We start from the raw sequence: 24,970 nt of genomic DNA on the forward strand, positions 1-24,970 counted from the left end.
TCCAATAATTTCTTTTCATTTCTTTCATAATGGTAACAATAACAAATATATATTAACAAGCAAAATCTCACACAACAGTAATTTGCATTATGCCCTTGATCATAATGTGCTTGTTAACTATGTATATATGGGTTACCTCTAAAGCCTTTTGTGATCATCTACATATAACAATATTACTAAAGCCTTTTGTGATCATATACAAGCTCACAAGGTTTCACAAATACAACCTATGTAACCTTGTTGTGTATCTTCATCATATAATCAAATTATATGTTTGTACTTTTCACTAACTTCTAGTTGGTTCCAAAGACCAAACAATCCATGTTTAGTCCTTTTAGGCAAGAGGACTAAACATGCAAGTCTAATACATCGAAAGGAGAGAGCTTCTAAATGACCTAGAACAAACCTTAGCCTTCTAGACGAATAGATGGGGCCAATGATAGGGAGGATTTGTATAAGTTGATCTCGCTCAAAATAATCATGTTGCATTTTGATGCGTTGGACGACCCTCCCATCCTGTGTACATCAAGTAATCAATTTCAAGGTGGTGCAATCAACCAAACGTTAGTTCTTAATAGTAATTTAGATTGGAGCAAACAATTGGGCATATCAACACTAGCATATTATCGACACCCAATATTGAATTAGATTGATCAAACATAAATAGGCATGATCACCAATTTTGATATTGAGTTAGATACATGAACCCCCCCTCAAGAATGTATTGTATTAGGACATTCAATACTTTGTAGCAAACGATCACCAACCATTGATACTTTGATTATCATCTTGTCAAACCATCATCGATTACAACAAAATCGATGATCATATCAAAATTATACTACCATCAATGACAATTGGTTGAAAACTGATTTAATAAGACTGACAGCCGAACTGATTTAATAAGACTGACAGCCGATTAGTATCAACGATACTTAGTTATCACGATCACATATTACTAAGATTGAAAGTGCACATGATCACCAAGCAACGAGCAGAAGAGCCAGAGCAGGTCACTGCAAAGAATGCATATGAGACAAATGTTCGGGCTGATTGCATTTACCGGTTCGCGCCAATCGACGAGCTTGATGTGCACGAGCAGCTCGAACACAACCTCTCGACCGAGCGACAGCCAGGGGCGGGCGTAGAGGAGGATATGGATGCCCATGTCCTTCTTCTCTTCGTCGTAAACGAGTTTCAGGATGCGGAACGCGAGGTAGTTCAGGCAGATGTGGCCAATCTGGTAGATGGCAGCCACATCCTTGGAGCCCGTGGCGACCTTGATGAGGTAGTGTGTCATGGATGCGTCTGGGGTGAAGTAGCGCTGGATGGTCTCGACCTGCTGGTGCAGCGTGGGCCGGTACACAAGCCCTTTGATGACCTCCACAATCTGCTTTCTGGGGTTCTCCATAGTCGGCCTCCGGTTCTGATAATCCGAGGGCTATAAGCTCTGCTCTCTCTCTCTCTCTCTCTCTCTCTCTCTCTCTCTGTGTCTCTGTGTCTCTGTGTCTCTGTGTATCTCTGTGTCTATCTATCTATCGCCCCATTAGACCTCAATAGACCCGCATGCCCCTCCCTTACCTTCTGTCCAAAGCAGGCTTACTAATCTGAGTACTCGTACTCGGCCTGCCTGCCTGCCAAGTGGCTCGCATGCTGTCTCGAGGCCCATACATCTTGCACTGCAGTTCATGAATTGTCACGACTCAGTGCTTCTACTGTATCGCTATTATCATTACAGATAATACTTGCAGTTCAATCGTCGGTACTACTCTAAACCCTATTATCACCAAATATTATAGATACATACATACATATATATAAAGAGAGAGAGAGAGAGAGAGAGAGAGAGAGAGAGAGAGAGAGAGAATCAACCACTGCCCTTGCATTGCTTTTAATTGCAATTCTCAACAATCACACTTACTCATTGACAACTATAATAACTTTAGTCACTCATAATGCATTGCAGTTTAATAGCACTTCATTGTATTGCACTACATTTTAATTGTTAGTATATACTATTGTATCATTCGATGAGTGGCATGCCAACTTAATTGTCAATAAGTAGTATTGTATCACCTCCTCAGTGGCAAGCCAATTGATGGGACATCTACGTGCATTGCATGAGCTCAAGGGATCGAGTCCCAACTAGGCAACTCCAATGGGGACTTAACCTAGAGGGTGGAAATCTACTGGGATCTTCCATAATTCAAACACTTCGGAATAGAGAAAGAAGTAATATTGTATGATTAGCTAGTATCCAAACCAATTACGCATTTCCATCATACTTGAATCTATTACTATTACTTATTGCATTATAGTTTAATTGTCACTAAGTATTTATTATGATGTCGTTATCAACAATTACATGAGTAGAGTGTGAGTATTATTGTGTATTGGCAAGGCTTTATCTCTTACTGGTATCATCTCTGTTTTTGGCCTTTTTGAACACCAAACACTTCTATCCATTTCAATAGCTCTTTAAGAATCATACCAAGTCTCATAAAAACCTACACATTTTGATATGCCTCTTCAATTTCATAGGGCAAGGCAACACAAAAAGAGTACTCAAGCCTATGCATTACTATTATCAACCTTAAGATGCTAGTGTCCTTCCAAGGACAATAATTTTTTGTGTGTATATTTCTTTAAATAATAATCTCTGTTGAAATCAAGTGTTGTGGAAGCTCTGCTGAAATCAAGTTCCAAGAGGAGAAGAGAAGGTGCAAGTGCTGCGGAAGCTCTGTTGAAATCAAGCGCCAAGAGGAGAGCCCTACACATATTGTGTAGGAGAGAAGGAGACTCGAGAAGGATCAAAAAGTGCCAACTTCCAAGTTGTGCAAGTGTTAGCCGGTTGTATACCGTGCAAGGAGCCGTGATCTTGTTTCCAAGATCTACAAGTAAGAACTAGCTTATGTGTAACGGAGGAACTCTACCCCTTTGTCCCGAAGGCAAAATCTCATCTCCATTCCCTTAAAACGGTGTGTGCTTGGGACCTAAGACTAAACTCTAAGAAACATCAATGTCCACCTAGCCATCAATCATGTTCCATTGGGGAAAGACAATCTTTTGCTTCCCATTTGAATGTGGTTTTTAAAAGTTTTTAAAACATAGTATACTACCACACAATTTGACATTTAAAAACAACATCCTTAATTATTCCTTATCATTGGATTAGTTTTATGTCTTCTTATTAAGGCACAAAATGAAAACAATGAAGATGTTCCTTTTAAAACATTTGTATATTATTTACAATATTTACATAGGATTTTTGCTCATAGAGCCAAATATAAAATCCACTCTCTTCTTTAGAGCAATAACTAGCCTGTAATTTTCAAGATCCCAATACTCGTCATCTCATACTCATACGAATTTCTTCTCCATCGTAGGACCAACTACACATTTACCCTTTCTTGACCAGAGCCCCTTTGGTTACATGTTGCCATAGGAGGGAACCTTTCGTATAGGACCTTCCTACCTAGATGCTAGATAAGCACTTATAGGTGGAACAAAATCTGTTCGAATGGAACCCCAATAGTTACACTTGGGGGAGTGCAAACTACTCAATCCTACCCGTCATTGGAGCATAAGAAAAAGTTTATATAAATTTTTGGATGTATCTTACAAATAAACTGCAAACCCAAAGCCGTAACCAATCTGTATTTCTCAAATAGTATTTTATTGATTTAATGAGAAATGATATTTATGCTTTTTATATGATCCTGCTCTTCTAATTTTAGTGGTCCCATTAAGCCAATTAAAATTTTTACTATTCAATTCTTTGATAAAATTTACAATGCACCATTAGCCAGAATTATATGCTTTTACCATATGATTGTACACACTTTGCCATATGCAAATAATCCTAATCTTTTTGTTGATTCTCCCTACTATATGGGTTGCATCATAATTATAGGATGCATAGGCCTAAGTTCATTTGACTAGTAGGTGGTGAAAACCATGTGCCCACTTGTTAGAGCATGAGTCTAATTATGAAAATTAGCTAGATTGTTATTGGCACTCCATGATCCTATGGTCTTAGGAGTAGTGCAGAGTTATGGTAACTATAGAGTTAAGATCTATAGACCAATTTGAGAATAACAATGATATGGCATTGTGCATGTACAAGCCTTAAAATTAGAGTTTGATCCAGACCAACTATGGCAACAGTTCATATTTAATTTTTTAAAAATGAAACACTATCCCTATGGGTTATCCTTTTTTAGTCGAAACTCCCTATGGGTTATCTTTTTTTAGTTGCAACTCACGAGTAACTTATTAGTTATATGGATCAATGAATCATAGTTTTGTATTTAACGTATTCATTGTTTCTTACATTTTATGGATGCAGTAGCTTGAGATGTGTAGATTCTACGTCTTTTGCCTAATCAAATGGTCACTGAATGTATGAAAGAAATTTTTTAAAAAGAGAATCTACAACTTCTTTTTACAAAGCTTAAATATAGAGACAAATGTAGAGAGAAAAAACTTTGAAGTGAATGAATGTTGTAAATGAATGTATGAGTGTACAGAATGCCCAAGGGTAGAGCAATGCAGTGTCAGAGAGTGATGTCCACCATCAGAGACAGATCCCAACTATAGTAATCACCAATCGGAGATGAGAGAGTGCTGAATAATGAAGGGTAGCAAGCTAGTCACAAAAACACAACAGTCAAAGGCTAAATTAATCTAGTAAAGAGGTGCAAGGCCAATCCTTACATGCAACATTTGAAATTTTTAAAAACAAAAATATATTCATTTTATTCTCTAATGAAAAAGCAATGGCTAAATAATGATGGAGAATAATTGATTACAGGTGTTTGATGCGTTGGTATCGTTTGTTGTGTTCACCCTCACATTAAGGGTTGTTGAAGATGGGCCCGCCATGTGCGAAGGCTATACTTCGTGTAATGGGCTAGCCATGTTTGAGGGTCCCACTTCATTGGATGGTCTTGCCATGTGGAGCTTCCTACATGGGGGTATCATAGTTAGGGAAAAGAAAAGGGTGGATAATAGAAGAACATGGATTTGAGAAAGTCATAGTCGATCACCTTGGGATGTGTGTCACGATCATTTGCCTCTGGGATACTCTAGGTCGAAAGAGTTATGTCTTTGCCCTCTCATGTTCACTCTCGCAAACACTTTTTTATTTGCTTCTCTCACACTAGCATGGCTTTGCCATTGTTTGCCTCTCATCCTATCTCTTCACAAATTACCTTTTATTTATAGTTGAAAGGGGGGGGGAGGAGATTGATGTGTCATTTAGTTAGAATTTTCTAAATTTTATGTTAGCCAGTAAATTGCCATGTGTAACAAAATATCATGATATTTTTAGGGGGATGGGGTGTGTTGGCACAAGAAGAGTCGTTTAATTTTTTTAACTTTTTCAATTAAAAAATTAGAGATGGCATTGACATGTTAGTTAGAGGGGGAGAGGAAGTACAAACAAAATCCAAGGTATTTTTGGAAATAGATGTCCAACTTTAGAGTAAGAATGGCCGCGCGTGGGGGTTGACCATCATAGATTAGTTAATATTTTTATTTTTGATAGAGGGCGGAAAGAATATATTATATGAAGGTTTATTATTATGGAAATCTATTTAATTCTGTGGACGACATCAATGCAGTCCCAGCCTGCAACAAAATTTCTTGCCCCATCGCCACCCTGCAAACACCATACGCTGTCACGATTTGGAGCAAGATAACCAACCAGTGCTTATACAGACCAACTAATCTTTCTTCCTGGCCAGGCCAGCATCGCTGCGCAACCACACCATGGAGGTCGACGCTGTAGAATACCACTTGTGTTAGTGGTATTGAGAAGGAGAAGTGGTTTTCTGTGAAAGAGTGGTTTTCCACTCTTCGTTGGCCCCAAAACCACCATTACCTTGCCAAATCCACCGGATCTGCCATGCCCCAAATCAATTGACCGCTACGCCATCGCCATCCTTCCCACACTTGCCATTTCTTGATCAACGAAAAAAGAAAAGCTTATAAAGCTTAGTAATAAAGCTAGTACTAAGCTTTATAACCTACAGCTTTTCATTACCTTCTCTCTAGGCAGCCTATTTCTTTGGAGGGAGGGGGTATCTTCTAAGGCTGGAAAGTTGTGTCAACGCCCTTGTTTCTATGCAAGGTATTAACAACTTATATTCTGAACCCAAAACCCTTTTCACATGCAAAAGGAATTTAATTCTGCAAGATTATATAAATGATGAACCACACATGAATAGACTCCAGATTTATATACTATCAAGGTTCATGTTTAACAGTTTATTTTAAACTAACAATTTCCTTTAAGTAAGTCCCAGGTTTCACAAATTCAAGTAGCTTGCTTTTCACTAACTCTACAAAAAGAATGCATGGAGATATATCAATATTTTTGGGACCCTTATCTCCAATGAAAGAAATGAGCATCTTGAGTTTCCCCAAAACAACATGAAAAGTTTCAGGTTTGATCGTCCGTGTGTAATTAACATTCACATGTTATATGGTTTATATTCAAAATTCTTCTTCAAAATGTCAAGAGTTGTAAATGATTTCTCAGGACTATTAAAAAATACTTTACTGAGATACAATACTTACACTCGGATGTGCACACACATACATACATACATTATCAATTGCACCATCAAATTAATTTTAGTACTTCACACTTTATCCTAACAATAAGACAAACCTTAAGGCAATTATAAAAATTATGATAGGAGCAAGATTTTAACTATAAGGGGAAGAGGAAGAAATGAAAAAGAGATATCATGCCATTCTTTTGTATATACTTTTCACCATACATGCATTTAGTTTATTGTGCACACCTACATATATATATATATAGGCTTTTAACTATAATATTTACTGGTTTTTATTATATTTTTAGTTATAATAGTAAGCATACCTACTTATGTTAGATATCTATTATTCCACCTAGAAATTCTTTATCCCATATTATTTATGATCTACGCCTCCTAAGGCTAGTTCCTTAGTCTTCTTAGTAGAGTTACTTGTTTAGACGAGTTCATGGAGTTAGATCATTTATCTTAGTTGAAGTTTAGGAGATAATTATCAAAGTCCAACTGTGTTACATAGTTTTTTAGATGTGTTAGTGTGGTTGCACATTAAAACGAGGGGACTAAAACATTGAAATGCATTCTAAAAAAATTGCATCAAGATATTATGGCCCATTCCATATTGTTCACGAGAATTATGAGAATGCATTTAGATGGGGTGTTCCTAATCAATAGCAAATACATAATTATTTTCACATTAGCTTGTTGAAACCATTCAAGGGAATACCTCTAGTTAGTCGTGTAGACGAAGACCCTTCTTTGTTAGAGGAAGATACTAAAATTTTAGCTCCTAAAGTAATCCTCACCCATGACCAAACCCATGACCAAACCACCACTAGAACATGAAATCAATACCATAGGTATTTAGTAAAGTATAGAAATCATTCTTTGGAAGAATCACAATAGATTTAAAAAGCAATGCTAACTTTAACATATGACAAAATCTAATTGATGCCTACCACTCATAATCACAATATTAAATATCTCATGGGTACAGATTTGCTACAAGAGATAGTGTTTCGTGTAAAATCCATGGAACTTTACAGTGCAAATTCACAGTGCAGATTCATCGTAGGAGGTAGCCCTTGTATATGGTTGGCCACCCTTATATATTTTTCTTTGCTTTATCAACCTAGAATAGTTTCTTTCGAATCCATAGAAAATATTATATAATTATATTTATTTATAAAATTTAAATGATTATAATTATTATGGATTTTTTCTATTTATCATATAATCTATGACTTATTACATGAACATGTGCATGTGTGTGGTACGGGTCACATCATTTTAATGTATAGATTTTATACACTTTATAGTATGGAACAATATAATAAAAAATATTATATTTTTTTAATGCATCTATTAGTGCAAGGGCTTTATGTGAGCATATGCACAATAGATTTATTTTGATGCATTTTTATTAGAGAATAAAAAATATTACTTTTAGTTATAAACCTATTTAAAATAGAGTGTGTTTGATCTATTTGCACAAAAGTAAGCATGGAAGGAAAGAAAAAGCAACAATTAAAAAACGATGCTTTCAAAGTATTTTAAGTACAAAATCTTGATTGAATATTATAAATACATACATGGGAGAGGTGCTCCCCATGAATGGGGGAATATTGTATCCAATCTTGTGTCATGCAAGTTTTGTGGAATTCTCCTCTTGTGCAATTTGTTTTTTTTCTTATTTTTCTATCAATAATTGGTTGTTATATGGTGAAAGGACTTCACATATTCAATTAGCATGTCAAGGAGAGAGAGAGAGAGAGAGAGAGAGAGATGTTAAAAAAATTCTATTATGGAGAGAAGATCCATTGATTGATGTGAGAGGGGAGATGGGGTGGGGTGGTGGGGAGGTAGGCAAATATTTAAGAATGTTGATCATTTGGAAGGAAGCATCATTTGTAATGGTGGCCTAATAAGACCACCCCCTCCTTTTATTCATTTCCTTTCCCTTACTATTTTTTTTCTTCTTTCTTATTAAGGTTTTTAAACCTTATTGGTTTTTCTTTATTCTTGTTTTTCACATTACATGATATATGGATAATGATGTGAAACAATGAGTGGAACATGAAAGCATGAGTAGAAGCAAGAAGGGTGCAAAAGAAATGGAGGTTCAAACAAGAAGGGAGAGATTGGTGTGTGAGAAATCCAACAATCATAATTGTAACCGAACTTTCCTTCTTCTATTTATCACTAAAAGAATAAAGAATAAAGTAATAGTGATGGTGGGTGCTAGCCATCTATAGTGTATAAGTGTGTAGGTATGCATGTAAGCAAATGTAGGTGGCTAGGCACATGTGGCCTTTAACCACCAACAACCTCCCACTTAAAGGAAAATATACCTTAGTGAAGAGTAAAAGGGAAAATAGAAAAGTACAATATGTACATAGAGCATAACAAAATGAGGAAGGATATAATCTCATCTTATGCCCACCGTCAACTTCTTAAAATAACCATATCATTTGTATGATTCGTATTTATAGGGATCTTGACAAGCTCAATGGACTTGTCCTCTACCACCTTTGTGATGAAGTGATAGTGCACCTCAATGTGCTTTGTCTTTGCATGAAAAATTAGATTACTTTCCAATTGAATGGCACTCATTGAATCCAAATTGAGTGTAGAAGTCATAGTCATACCAAGATCTGCAAAACTAGATGGCCTATTGTAGGGTCTCCTTGCAAGCGTCAGTGGCTCTAATGTACTCAATCTCAGTAGTAGACCAGGGTAGTGCATTTCTACATCTCGGACATCCAAGAGATAGCATCTCCAATAAAGATAAATATATATCCAGAGGTGGATTTCCTACTGTTTGCATGTCATGCATAATTTGAATCAATGTAACCCACGACTCCTATATCCTGGCTACATGGAAAATGCACATATTTATAGTGCCTTTAAGGTATCTCACAATACCCTTCATGACATCGCAATGTCATCTATTAGGTGTACACATATATAATGTGCCACAACTCTCACTGCAAACACTATGTCAGGATGAGTGGCTATCATGATATACATCAAACCTCCCATTGCAGATGCATATGGAACCTTGGCCATCTTGGCCTTCTCTTCATTTGAATTTGGATGATCGGCATGACTAATCTTTACATACGAGGGCAAAGGATAGCCAATAGACTTACCATCTTGCACATGGAATCACTCAAGTACTCTATATATGTAGTGCTTCTTGGACAAATAGAGAAGTCCCTTAGAGCAATTGCTGTAATGCACATACCAAGCATGTGTGAGGCATATCCCATATTCTTCATCTCAAAGCTCTACTTGAACTGAGTTTTTAAAGCATCCAACTCAGCATGAGTAGTGCTAGTTATAAGCATATCATCAACATAAAGTACTAAGATAATAAGGCTACCATCACATGCCTTTGTTGTATATAGACATAGATCCATATTACTGTAGGAATATCCTTGTGAATATATGAAAGCATCAAACTTATGGTACCATTTCCTACATTCATGCTTAAGCTCATAGAGACTCTTCTTCAATTTGGGTACTACTCATTCCTTTCCTTTCTCCACAAAGCCCTTAGGTTGCTATATAAATGTCCTTATGCAATTCTTTGTGTAAGAAATCAGTCTTAACATCCATTTGATAAATATCCAAATCTAGATGAGCAACCAAGGCCAATAACAAGTGTAGGGTAGTGATTTTCACCACTACAAAAGAGGAACTCTCATCAAGATTAACTTTCTTTTTCTACTTAAAGCCCTTAGCAATCAATCTGGACTTATAGGCTAGCTTAGGGTGACTAGTACTCTTCAATTGGTACACCTACTTGTATGGCCATGTACACTTTCCATTAGGCAAGGAAACTAAGTCTCATGTATGGTTCTTCTTCAGTGAATTAAACTTAGACTATACATCCCTCTCCCCAAAATGCGAATCACCTCTACCATAGCCTCCTCTCATAGGTAAGTGATTCAGCAAAGTTTGTCACCATGACATTATCCATAGAGGGCTCAAATAGCGATTAAGAGGACATGAAGCTCTAGGAGAGCATCCTAAAACTAGTTGTGAGGCATGTACGACATGTCTCTGTCCAATATCATAATCCTATACAAAATACCAATCTTGGGTCACTACATTATCAACAAGTGCAACAAGCTATCTCATCAAGGCTTGTTATACCATAAGAGGAGGCTTCTCCTAAAATATCACCTTGCATGCCTCAATCACCTACTTTGGTCTCATATACATTTTATCCTCATAGAAAATAACATCGTGGCTATAGATAACCTTCCAATCTTGTAGATCCTAGAGATGATAGTCTATCTCACCTACATCTTCATATAGAAGAAATATGCATTTGATAGACTTTGGACTTTTCTAAATAGTCTTGTTCATATGCTCTACAATACCATTCTAGGGTGGGGTATATGGGGTAGTCAACTGATGCTTAATATCCCTATCACCACATAGTTTCTTAAAAGTTTTAGATACATATTCACCCCCATTATTAGACCATAATTATTTTAGCCTATATCCAGCCCGGTTCTCAACCATATGCAAAAAGTCATATGTGAACATAACAAAAGACTTCACGCGAGCCAAGGACTAATAGGACAAGTGGCCACAAATATTAGAATGCACAAGAGCCAAATGCTCACCCACATATATAGGTATAGACTTTTTATGTGAATTATGAGTTTATTTTCCATATAAATAACTTGAGGGGTTCATTATATGTATATTCTTTATATTTTAAGGCCTATTTATAAATATTTTTATTTTTTGAAATTTTTATTGAATAAAAACACTCTTTTTTATTCAATTTATAAATAATCCCTTTACATTACACCCTTTTGTATATAAAGATCTATTAAAATGGTATTTTAAAAATCCCTTATTTTGAATCCATGTGATACATACATATATCCATGAGAGACTCACCTGAGACAAACAATGATAACATGAATCAAAATAAGAGTAATCCAAGGGTAGGAGATATTGTAAATGGATTAGTACTTTCATTCCTTTCAAAGATATATGCCCAAGGTGATGATGCCATAAAGATACATGTGGAAGATCAGTCATAGCCAATACATGATCAATAGAACTAGAAACAAGCAAAGGGTAGAGATTGCCAACCTTGGCACCTCTAGCAAAAGCAAGGTTGCCAATTGTGATCTTCCATGAAGACTCACCCCATATTTGGTTTGACATACACTACTACATTTATTACAATGGTGCTATAATTATAGTTTTCAGCTTTCTTTTGGAGAGCAAACACTTTTATTCGCACTCTTTTTATTGTAGTTTGTGGGTAGATATACCTTCTTTTTTTCTTGCCCTTTTGATACAATATTGGGGCTATTTTGCTATAATAACAATAGTCCATTCTCTTGTCAATTGTATTCCTTTACAATCATTATGGTAGGTACTTCTCATGCATTAATAAATAGTGCTATTCTCAACATTGAAAAGCTTGATGGGTATAACTTTCAATATTTGAAGACACAAATATGGCAAGTATTGGTGCAAAATAAGCAAGTTAGGCCATTGAAGAAAATGGACATAAAGCCAAAAGGTTGGGATTGAGAAGATTGAGATGAGCTTGATGAGTATACAATCCAAGTCTTTGTCTAAGCGAGTGTACTTCAAAGTTATCTCTCTTGAGCATGGTGCATATGAGTTATGGAGGAATATCTTTGATTTTTATGACAAGAAGAATCCTACCTCTTGGTTGTATTTAATGAAAAATATTGTGAACTCTCATATGAAGGAGGGTATACTTATGTCTAATCATCTGAATAAGTTCCACTCTATTTTTAGTCATCTTATTTCATAGGAGATCAAATTTGAGGATAGCATAAAGTCTTTGTTCTTACTTGTCACATTGCATAAGTCATGCGATACTTTCCATTTTTCTATGAGTTCCAATCCCCTTGAGGGTAGTTTTAAATGCCGTGATATACTTACAAAATAAGTAAATAGAAAGAATATTGATGCAACATGCACTTCTCATGCATTGATTGTTAGAGTTAGAAATGATGAAAATGGTAATAATAACGATGGTAGAGACTCACAGCCTAACAATGACAAGTCTCAGTCTCGTGGAAAATCTTGTAGTAGTAAGTCCCATGATCATGAGTCCTCTTTGACATGTGGAAAAGTATAGGAAAATGAAAAGTCCATAGAGATTGTATCTAAGTCCAATGTGAAGAGTGAGGAGATAAATGCATTGGAGTACAATTCTAATGATTGCATTCTTGCAACTTCATCTCTTGATACTAGTTAATTGAAAGATGTATCATCCACTCTTAGTGTTGGCTTCTTGATTCAGGGGCTTCCTTTTATGTTACCATGCATCACCCTTGGTCTCATATAGCTACCATATAGTTATGGTTTCTATTAGACTAGGATATGACAATGCATTGGATATCATTATAGTAGGTGATGTTAAACTACAATTTAGTAGCAGTGCTTCTTTTATGCTTCATGATGTACATCATGTCTCGGCTTTGACGAAAATAATTATTTCAACTCAATAGTTGGATGATGAGAAGTACCATGGGAAAATAAATAGGATATCAAGCTCCCACTACCAGGAATATCTAAATAACAACCAGGATATAAAGAATGCAACTAGTAGTGAATATGGATAGACCATCAGTACTATAAAGACTATCATAAACTCAAAGATTTAGTAGACAATACATCCCATAAGCATAGATATCATGCATGTAAAAAATCTCAAGAGAAATTGTAGAGATTTGCCAAATGCACAATTGATTAAGAAAAGAGTAATGACATTTAATACATAACGAATATGCATGCATACATCACTAACAAACTATTGACAAAGGAAAGTGCTAGTGTCCAAAGCACATGAAATCAAATTAGTCCACAAGTGGAAGTAATTGCATCAAGTAGTATACATGATAGCATAGACATAGGTGAGATGAACCCCACTATCTCAAAGAGCCAAGCTTTGCCAAAGACAAGTGTCTCCTACTATAAGCAAATCTAGAATGTAAAATGAGCAAGAAAAGCTCAAGACATAAGTGGCATAGCATCTAGGAAGCCCAAGTGCATCAAAGAGACATCTAAGAGCATTAGCATCCAATTAATCAATGCCCATAAGTAGAATCATTGAAGTGACTAACCAAAGTCAAGTACATTGAATGTAGCTCAAATCCAAGTGCTAAGGTATACCATAATCATAGTCAGGTGCATACATCAATGCTACGCATCACTATAGACATGTAGCATACCTGAAATACTTGTCAAGATGGTGAGAGAGAAGGAAGGAGTCTCACTTGTAGCTTTCTTGCTTGCACAATGGGGGAATACACACAGAGGTGGAGGCTGAAAACAGTTTTCCTCTTCTTAGTTGTGTAAGCCAAAAGAACTCTCTTACAAAGAAATAGAAGAACCCTATATATGGGTCTCAAACCAATCTCAACTAACTAAGGTGGCATACTAACTGAGCCACGAACTAGAGTAGATAAGGATAGCTGTCATGTAGCTATTATTCATGGGCGGTGTACCAACCGCATCTGCAACTGACAAGTCGGTGACATAAATACACAACGGTCACCCTGTCATATCACGAGTGGAGCTCGATATCTCAACACTCCCCCTCGAGCTCAATCCCAATTCCTGCACACCAAGTAGGTCTCTGAACTTGCACAGCTTCTCTGCGCCCAATGCCTTCGTAAATATGTCAGCTACATGATCCTCTGTGCTGACATAAACTAGATCAATAAGACCTAGTAAAACCCTCTCCCGCACATAGTGATAATGCACCTCAATGTGCATTGTTCTAGCATGATAGACTGGGTTATTTGCCAAGTGTATACTACTCATGTTGTCACAATAAATGACAACTGGCCCATCTGTAGGCTGATGCATATCATAAAGTAGCTTATGCAACCAAGCTACCTCACATGCAGCCATTGCTGCACCCCTGTACTCAGCCTCTGTGCTGGATAAGCCAACTGTAGGCTGTTTCTTGCTGCTCCAAGTGACTGCAGCACTCCCAAGAGAGAACACATATCCACTAGTAGATCGTCTATCAGAAATGCTACCAGCCCAATCAGCATCACTATATCCATGCAACTGTATCTGAACTCCAGTCTCATAAAATAGTCCATACTGCAATGTGGACTTCACATATCTGAGTATGCGTCTAGCCACATCCAAATGCGGTTTCCTTGGAGCCTGTATAAACTGACTTACCAATCCAACAACATAGCTCAAATCTGGCCTGGTAATAGTCATATAAATCAAGCTTCCTACTATGCGTCTGTACATAGTAGGGTCTTCCAAAAGCTCACCTGCATCTGCGCTTAGCTTCACATTCTGCTCCAAAGGAACTGAAATAGGCTTATAGCCTGTCATCCCATATTTGGACAGCATGTCCAATCCATACTGCCTCTGCAAGAGCTGTATACCACTTGGTGATCTAATCACCTCAATCCCCAAGAAATAATGCAGCTCTCCCAAATCCTTCATCTCAAACTTCTGCTTCAATAGCATTTTCACATGAAGGATATCTTCATCACTGTCACATGTCATAATCAAATCATCAACATAAATGACAAGTAGCATAATACCTTTCTCTGTTTTTCTCACATAAAGTGAGAAATCTGCCTTGGAAATCTGAAAGCCAATAGTGACAAGATACTGTCCTATCTTGTTAGACTATGCTCTAGGTGCTTGCTTCAAAGCCATACAAGGCTTTCTTCAACCTGCAAACAAACTCAGGATGAACAGCATGCACATAACCTGGTGGCTGCTCCATATAGACCTCTTCTTGCAAATCACCATGCAAGAAGGCATTCTTTACATCCATCTAATGTAAACACCATCCCTTTGATGGAGCCATAGCAATGACTGCTCTTACGGTTGCCATCCTTGCAACCGGACTGAATGTTTCTTCATAGTCAATGCCATATGTTTGTGCATACCCCTTGACTACTAATCTTGCCTTGTATCTGTTCACAGAACCATCTGCATTGTGCTTCACCTTATAAACCCACTTACAGCCAATTGCATTCTTACCTTTAGGCAAAGATACTAATTCCCATGTAGCATTTGCTTCCAAGGCATCCATTTCTTCATCCATGGCTTTCTCCCATTTTTCTTTTCCCATGGCTTGCTCAAAAGAAGTGGGTTCTGGTTCCTGTATCACTTTGACCATATATGCATAGTGAATGGCTGTAAATCCATCATATTTCAGCCTATCCACAGGATACCTAGCTCTCGTAGACTTGCGCAAAATAGGTTTACTCCCAGGTGCTCTCAAAACATCCCTGGTCTTCCTTACTCCAGGTGTAACAATAGAAGGAATACCCAGCTCATCATCAATGCTCTGTTCTGAGCCACTGGATTCACCATCCACATAAGAGTGACATGCATTCACATCAAACATGGGCTGATCAACCTTCTCTTTTCCTTTTCGTGATACCTGCATACCACTATCTGCATTGCTTTGAGAAGATTCTCCTGATCTCAATCCGCCTGTCCATGGCGAAGAATGTGAACCACTGTTAGAGGACGCTCTAGGTCCACTAATATTTTGTGACTGCTGCTGTGAATTCTATGCAGCATTACCATTTTGTGCATCTACATCATCAATCACATTTACCGGTTTATACCAACTACTCATCTCATCAAAAACAACATCTATGCTCACTGTAAACTTACGAGTAGAAGGGTTATAGCATCTATACCCTTTTTGTTGCAGAGAGTAACCAATAAAGATGCACTTCTCAGCTTTTGGATCCAACTTGGATCTCAACTCATTTGGCACATGTACATAGGCAATGCAACAAAAAATTTTCAAATGAGAAATATTTGGTTTCCTACCAGTATACCTCTCCTCTGGAGTCATCCCATGTATTGCTGCAGTGGGAGTCCTGTTCATTATGTAGACTGCTGTAGCAACTGCTTTAGCCGAATAAAAATCTGGCAGGTCTTTTTCATTGAGCATGGCACGAGATACCTCTCCAATATGCCTGTTTTTCCTTTCTGCAATTCCATTTTGTTGTGGGGTATGACTGCATGAATATTGCTGCTTTATGCCATGCTCCTACAGAAACCTTGCAAACTCATTTGAGAGGTACTCTCCCCCTCCATCTGACCTTAGGCATTTTATTTGCAGACCTGTTTCTTTTTCAGCCATAGCTTTAAGAGTTTTGAAATGCCCAAAAACTTCACTTTTCTTTTTCATAAAATACACCCAAACTTTTCTGCTATAGTCATCAATAAAAGTGACAAAATAATGACAGCCTCCAAGAGATACAGCTTTAGTAGTCCACACATCAGAGTGGATTAATTCCAATGGCTTCTTACTCTCTTGAACATGTCTAGGAAATGGTTTCCTTGCCTGTTTTTCAAACTGACAGGCTTCACATACCTTATGCATTTCTGCAACCTTGAATTTAGGTAATCCTGCAACAATATTTTGGGCCTGCATTGATTTAAGTCGATGTACATTAACATGACCAGTGCCTTTATGCCATATATCAATATCTGCAACTACACCGGTCCCATGTGCAAACATTGCTGCACTCAATTCAGACATGTCTGCATCCAATGTAAACATTCTGCCCTTCTTCTTTCCTTTTGCTATCAAGCGACCTTTATTTTTCATATCCTCAACAAAGCATCCATGAGGATTAAATCTGACCTGCAAGCCCTACTCAACCATTTGACCAATAGAAACCAGATTCTTGGTGATATTCGGGACATGAAATACATTGGACAGGTATTTCTTTTTCCCATCCTGCATAGACAAATGAAATTTTCCAATCTGCACAATAGGATGTGTAGTATCATCACGAGTCTCCACAAATCCTGGTTTTTCCATTTTCCTTGCATCCTCCATCCATTCTGCATGACCTGTCATGTGGTTTGATGCACCTGAGTCAACATACCACACATCGTTGCTTTCTTCTGCACTTGTCACAGAATTGTTCATGTGCTGCACCATAAACAAATGCTCATTTCTGTCATCACCCTGTCTACTAGAAGATGCATAATTCCCTTGTTGCAATTTCCCATTCATGATGTCATTCTGCTTTTTATAGCAGTCTTTAGCCATATGACCCATTTTACCACAGTAGTAGCATTCAACATTGCTGTTTGCATTTTGGCCTCTTTGCCATCCACCACGACCTCTTTGGCTCCCCCTGCCTCTAGAGTTACCACGTCCTCCTTCATAGGACTGGTTTTCTTGAGTTTGCTGCATATTCTGATTTCTACCACGGCCTCCAAATCGGCCTCCTCTACCTCTGCCTCTACCTCTTCCAGCATTTGAGTAGAAGACAGCTTCTTTTGAAGTTCCTCCTGAAGAAGATGCACCACCATTTCTCTGCTCCTCAGAAATTAGAAGAGCAATCAACTCCTCAAAATCAGAAAATCTTTCACGGACGGAAATGGATGTTCGGAACTGTGCATAATCCTTTCCTAGACCATTCAAGGTCACGGAAACTAAATCATCATCTTCCACTGGCGACCCAATGGAAGTAAGTGCATCTGCAATCTTCTTCACCTTCATGTGGTAGTCATTGATACTCATACTTTCTCTTTGCACATTATGCAACTCTTGCTTGAGCTGCATATTCCTGGCTTGCGTATTTGTGCTATATATTTTTGACAAAGTATCCCATGCCTCCTTTGGCGTACTTGCATCCTGAATATGCACAATCATAGAGTCTGAAATACTAATAGACAGCTAGTACATAACTTTCCTGGCTCTCTCATGCCATGCTTTGAATGCTTGCATTTGCTGTTGATTGGGAACATCAGGAAGAATTGGTTCTTCTTCATTTCCTGCAACAAATTCTCAATATCCTTTTCCCATAAGGAAATTCGTCATTCTAAACTTCCATGCTTGGAAGTTGTTCTTGTCAAGCTTTTCAGTTACAATCTGTGAAAGAGAGTCAGACGCCATTACAGAATACTGCAAAAAATTCTTTCACTGTAGAGAACACAGCTTCAGCCTCACAAGGGCAAATCTGCAAAACTGACGAAAGCGGTATTTAACCACACAGTCACTTCCTAGTGACAATTTTGCATCAACAGGCAATGAGGATGATTCTGTAACTCCCAATGTCTCTACACACAGGCATGCGATGCAATTTCTACAGTAACTTTTCACCGACCTGTAGAACAGTGGTCGCACAGCATAAAACTGGACCTTTTCCTGAGTGCGTGCAGAAAACTTCCGCCTCCAAAACAGGCCCCGAAATGGCCCACAGCATATACTACCCTCTTGCTTCACCACGAAGGGTGTCTCAACCTGAGACAATGCACTCTTGCAATTTTTGGCTGTGCTACCTGTAGAGATCTGCTCCCAAAACAGAAAATGAAAGCAACACTGCTCCTCTTACCAGAACTCCGCGAGCTTGGCTTGCTTTCTTGAGCTCCTTACCACGAACAAGTCTCTGATACCATGTCAAGATTGTGGGAGAGAAGGAAGGAGTCTCACTTGTAGCTTTGTTTCTTGCACAATGGGGGAATACACACAGAGGTGGAGGCTGAAAACAGTTTTCCTCTTCTTAGTTGTGTAAGTCAAAAGAACTCTCTTACAAAGAAATAGAAGAACCCTATATATGGGTCTCAAACCAAACTCAAATAACTAAGGTGGCATACTAACTGAGCCACAAACTAGAGTAGATAAGGATAGCTGTCATGTAGCTATTATTCATGGGTGGTGTACCAACCGCATCTGCAACTGACAAGTCGGTGATATAAATGCACAACGGTCACCCTGGCATATCACGAGTGGAGCTCGATATCTCAACAATACCATGTAGACACAATAGGCATAACCTTTTCTTGTGAAATAGCTTTCTGGTTACATAGTGAAAGCATTGAAAATCTTATTCAAACTAAGCTAATGCAAGCTCAAATTTTCCATGAAGCACCTTAATACACCCACAAATGATCTAGCATCAAATACATAATCATATGGGCATCAATAGAGGTAATAATGATCTCCAATCATTGATAAAATGCTATCTCAAACATGTAACAATAGGTTTGCTATATATTACAACCAATAATTGAGAACTTATACCTCAAAGGAGTATCCAATCACAAGAATTTAATGTTGGAGGAGTTTCCATATGCTAGTGCAAGCATCCAAGAGTGCACATGATGTAGATGATCTGTGGGAAGCTAGGTAGGAAATACTAGAAATCATGTGCAATATGTAGCAATTCATGTTGCTATATTGTGAGTGGGCTATGCTGGTTACTATAGAGCCTCAAGCAAGGTAATGAATCCTCTAGGATCCTTGGAATAAGCCTTGATAAGTATAGAACAAGCTAGGTATCAGTAGTTACCTTGAGAAGAAGAGGCAATTATAGCCATGAAAGCTTGAGCGTAGGTATGTCATGGGATTAAGTCACTAAAGAAGACACTCCTTGAATTATAGGCTCTAGTAGCACCAATTGAAAGGGTAAGCAAAAGGTGGAAGTTAGTAGGAGCAAGAAGGGAGCAAGGGCTATGGAGGTTAAAGCAAGAAGAAAGAGACTGGTATGTGGAAACTCCAACAATCAAAATGTGTGACCTACCTTTCCTTATTCTATTTATTACTAAAACAATAAATAAAAAAGTGATAGTGATGGGTGTTTGCCATGTACATGTGTGTAGGTATATATTTAAGTAAATGTGGGTAGGTAGGCACAAGCAGCTTTTAACCCCCCAAAAAATGTATCATCTTGAGACGAGTGGAAAACTCACGTGAGGTCCACAAATGGGATGGGTTGGGCATTACTACATAGTTAGAGAGAGGGGAGATATATATATTTTTTGGAGAGGCATATTTATTGGGGGTACGTAGGGGAAAATAAATAATTACTTGCAAAAATGGATTTGTTACATCCTCTTCCCCTTAGAGAAATCAAGATGTCCTTGTCAAGATTGTGGGAGAGAAGGAAGGAGTCTCACTTGTAGCTTTCTTGCTTGCACAATGGAAGAATACACACAAAGGTGGAGGCTGAAAACAGTTTTCCTCTTCTTAGTTGTGTAAGCCAAAAAGAACTCTAATACAAAGAAATAGAAGAACCCTATATATGGGTCTCAAAGCAAACTCAAATAACTAAGGTGGCATACTAACTGAGCCACGAACTAGAGTAGATAAGGATAGCTGTCATCTAGCTATTATTCATGGGCGGTGTACCAACCGCATCTGCAACTGACAAGTCAGTGACATAAATGCACAACGGTCACCCTGGTATATCACGAGTGGAGCTCAATATCTCAACACTCCCCCTCGAGCTCAATCTCAATTCCTGCACACCAAGCAGGTCTCTGAACTTGCGCAACTTCTCTCGCCCAATGCCTTCGTGAATATGTCAGCTACCTGATCCTCTATGCTGACATAAACTAGATCAATAAGACCTAGTAAAACCCTCTCCCGCACATAGTGATAATGCACCTCAATGTGCTTTGTTCTAGCATGATAGACTGGGTTATTCGCCAAGTGTATACTACTCATATTGTCACAATAAATGACAACTGGCCCATCTGTAGACTGATGCATATCATAAAGTAGCTTATGCAACCAAGCTACCTCACATGCAGCCATTGCTGCACCCCTGTACTCAGCCTCTGTGCTCGACAAGGCAACTGTAGGCTGTTTCTTGCTACTCCAAGTGACTGCAGCACTCCCAAAAGAGAACACATATCCACTGGTAGATCGTCTATCAGAAATACTACCAGCCCAATCAGCATCACTGTATCCATGCAGCTCTATCTGAACCCCAGTCTCATAAAATAGTCCATACTGCAATATGGACTTCACATACCTGAGTATGCGTCTAGCCGCATCCAAATGCGGTTTCCTTGGAGCCTGCATAAATTGACTTACCAATCCAATAGCATAGCTCAAATCTGGCCTGGTAATAGTCATATAAATCAAACTTCCTACTATGCGTCTGTACATAGTAGGGTCTTCCAGAAGCTCACTTGCATCTGTGCTCAGCTTCACATTCTGCTCCAAAGGAACTGAAATAGGCTTACAGCCTGTCATCCCATATTTGGACAGCATGTCTAATCCATACTGCCTCTGCAAGAGCTGTATCCCACTTGGTGATCTAATCACCTCAATGCCCAAGAAATAACGCAACTCTCCCAAATCCTTCATCTCAAACTTTTGCTTTAACATCATTATCACATGAAGGATATCTTCATCACTGTCACCTGTCATAATCAAATCATCAACATAAATGCCAAGTAGCATAATACCTTTCTCTATTTTTCTCACATAAAGTGAGAAATTTACCTTGGAAATCTGAACGCCAATAGTGACAAGATACTGTCCTATCTTGTCAGACCATGCTCTAGGTGCTTGCTTCAAGCCATACAATGCTTTCTTCAATCTACAAACAAACTCAGGATGAACAGCATGCACATAACCTGGTGGCTGCTCCATATATACCTCTTCTTGCAAATCACCATGCAAGAAGGCATTCTTTACATCCATCTGATGTAAAGACCGTCCCTTTGATGCAGCCATAGCAATGACTGCTCTTACGGTTGCCATCCTTGCAACCGGACTGAATGTTTCTTCATAGTCAATGCCATATGCTTGTGCATACCCCTTGACTACTAATCTTGCCTTGTATCTGTTCACAGAACCATCTGCATTGTGCTTCACCTTATAAACTCATTTACAGCCAATTGCATTCTTACTTTTAGGCAAAGGTACCAATTCCCATGTAGCATTTGCTTCCAAGGCATCCATTTCTTCATCCATGGCTTTCTCCCATTTTTCTTTTCCCATGGCTTGCTCAAAAGAAGTGGGTTCTGGTTCCTGTATCACTTTGACCATATAGGCATAGTGAATGGCTGTAAATCCATCATATTTCAGCCTATCCACAGGATACCTAGCTCTCGTAGACCTGCGCAAAGTAGGTTCACTCCCAGGTGCTCTCAAAAGATCCGTGGTCTTATTTACTCCAGGTGTAACAATAGAAGGAATACCCAACTCATCATCAATGCTCTGTTCTGAGCCACTGGATTCACCATCCACATAAGAGTGACCTGCATTCACATCAAACATGGGCTGATCTACCTTCTCTTTTCCTTTTCGTGATACTTGCATACCACTATCTACATTGCTTTGAGAAGATTCTCCTGATCTCAATCTGCCTGTCCATGGCAAAGAATGTGAACCACTGCTAGAGGACGCTCCAGGTCCACTAATATTTTGTGACTTCTGCTGTGAATTCTATGCAGCATTACCACTTTGTACATCTACATCATCAATCACATTTACTGGTTTATACCAGCTACTCATCTCATCAAAAACAACATCTCTACTCACTGTAAACTTATGAGTAGAAGGGTTATAGCATCTATACCCTTTCTGCTGTAGAGAGTAACCAATAAAGATGTAGTTCTCAGCTTTTGGATCCAACTTGGATCTCAACTCATCTGGCACATGAACATAGGAAATGCAACCAAAAATTTTCAAATGAGAAACATCTGGTTTCCTACGAGTATACCTCTCCTCTGGAGTCATCCCATGTATTGCTGCAGTGGGAGTCCTGTTCATTATGTAGACTGCTGTAGCAACTGCTTCAACCCAGTAAAAATCTGGCAAGTCTTTTTCGTTGAGCATGGCACGAGATACCTCTCCAATATGCATGTTTTTCCTTTCTACAATTCCATTTTGTTGTGGGGTATGACTACATGAATATTTCTGCTTTATGCCATGCTCCTGCAGGAACCTTGCAAACTCATTTGAGAGGTACTCTTCCCCTCCATCTGACCTTAGGCATTTTATTTGCAGGCTTGTTTCTTTTTCAACCATAGCTTTAAGAGTTTTGAAATGCCCAAAAACTTCACTTTTCTTTTTCATAAAATACACCCAAATTTTTTTGCTATAGTCATCAATAAAAGTGACAAAATAATAACAACCTCCAAGAGATGCAGCTTTAGTAGTCCACACATCAGAGTGGATTAATTCCAATGGCTTTTTACTCTCTTGAACATGTCTAGGAAATGGTTTCCTTGCCTGTTTTCCAAATTGACAGGCTTCACATACCTTATGCATTTCTGCAACCTTGAATTTAGGCAATCCTGCAACAATATTTTGGGCCTGCATTGATTTAAGTCGCTATACATTAACATGACCAATGCGTTTATGCCAGATATCAATATTTGCAACTACACCGGTCCCATGTGCAAACATTGCTGCACTCAATTTAGACATGTCTGCATCCAATGTAAACATTCTGCCCTTCTTCTTTCCTTTTGCTATCAAGCGACCTTTATTTTTCATATCCTCAACAAAGCATCCATGAGGATTAAATCTGACCTGCAAGCCCTACTCAACCATTTGACCAACAAAAACCAGATTCTTGGTGATATTCGGGACATGAAATACATTGGATAGGTATTTCTTTTTCCCATCCTGCATAGAGAAAGGAATTTTTTCAATCTGCATAATAGGATGTGCAGTATCATTACCAGTCTCCACAAATCCTGGTTTTTCCATTTTCCTTGCATCCTCCATCCATTCTGCATGACCTGTCATGTGGTTTGATGCACCTGAGTCAACATACCACACATCGTTGCTTTATTCTACACTTGTCACAGAATTGTTCATGTGCTGCACCATAAACAAATGCTCATTTCTGTCATCACCCTGACTACTAGAAGATGCATAATTCCCTTGTTGCAATTTCCCATTCATGATGTCATTCTGCTTTTTATAGCAATCTTTAGCCATATGACCCATTTTACCACAGTAGTAGCATTCAACATTGCTGTTTGCATTTTGGCCTCTTTGCCATCCACCACGACCTCTTTGGCTCTCCCTGCCTCTAGAGTTACCACGTCCTCCTCCATAGGACTGGTTTTCTTGAGTTTGCTGCATATTCTGATTTCTACCACGGCCTCCAAATCAGCCTCCTCTACCTCTGCCTCTACCTCTTCCAGCATTTGAGTAGAAGACAGTTTCTTTTGAAGTTCCTCCTGAAGAAGATGCACCACCATTTCTCTGCTCCTCAGAAATTAGAAGAGCAATCAACTCCTCAAAATAAGGAAATCTTTCACGAACTGAAATGGATGTCCGAAACTGTGCATAATCCTTTCCTAGACCATTCAAGGTCACAGAAACTAAATCATCATCTTCCACTGGTGACCCAATGGAAGCAAGTGCATTTGCAATCTTCTTCACCTTCATGTGGTAGTCATTGATACTCATACTTTCTCTTTGCACATTATGCAACTCTTGCTTGAGCTGCATTTTCTTGGCTTGCGTATTTGTGCTATACATTTTTGACAAAGTATCCCATGCCTCCTTTGGCGTACTTGCATCCTGAATATGCACAATCATAGAGTCTGAAATACTGATAGACAGACAGTACATAACTTTCCTGGCTCTCTCATGCCATGCTTTGAATGCC

At 38.4% G+C, this 24,970-nt stretch overlaps 1 protein-coding gene across 1 annotated transcript; it reads right to left on the reverse strand.

Annotated features, from left to right (window-relative positions):
- Positions 1-12: 12 nt before the first annotated feature.
- Positions 13-1,499, reverse strand: LOC148029393 (uncharacterized). The gene is made up of 2 exons (XM_087688696.1): positions 1,064-1,499; positions 13-516 (listed from the first exon to the last, which is right to left on the reverse strand). Exons 1-2 carry the CDS (start codon positions 1,409-1,411, stop codon positions 262-264), a joined length of 603 nt encoding a protein of 200 aa, XP_087544822.1. The 5' UTR covers positions 1,412-1,499; the 3' UTR covers positions 13-261.
- Positions 1,500-24,970: the final 23,471 nt, after the last annotated feature.

Source organism: Lygodium microphyllum, chromosome 11 (genome assembly GCF_053477565.2).
Source record: "Lygodium microphyllum isolate KBCC chromosome 11, Lygodium_microphyllum_v1.1.10, whole genome shotgun sequence".
Taxonomy (NCBI): domain Eukaryota; kingdom Viridiplantae; phylum Streptophyta; class Polypodiopsida; order Schizaeales; family Lygodiaceae; genus Lygodium; species Lygodium microphyllum.

Coding starts and splice junctions, on each gene's coding strand:
- LOC148029393 (XM_087688696.1), bottom strand. CDS start 1,411: ATGGAGAACCCCAGAAAGCAGATTGTGGAGGTCATCAAAGGGCTTGTG. Junction 517..1,063: donor TCGTCGATTGGCGCGAACCG/GTAAATGCAATC, acceptor TGATGTACACAG/GATGGGAGGGTCGTCCAACG.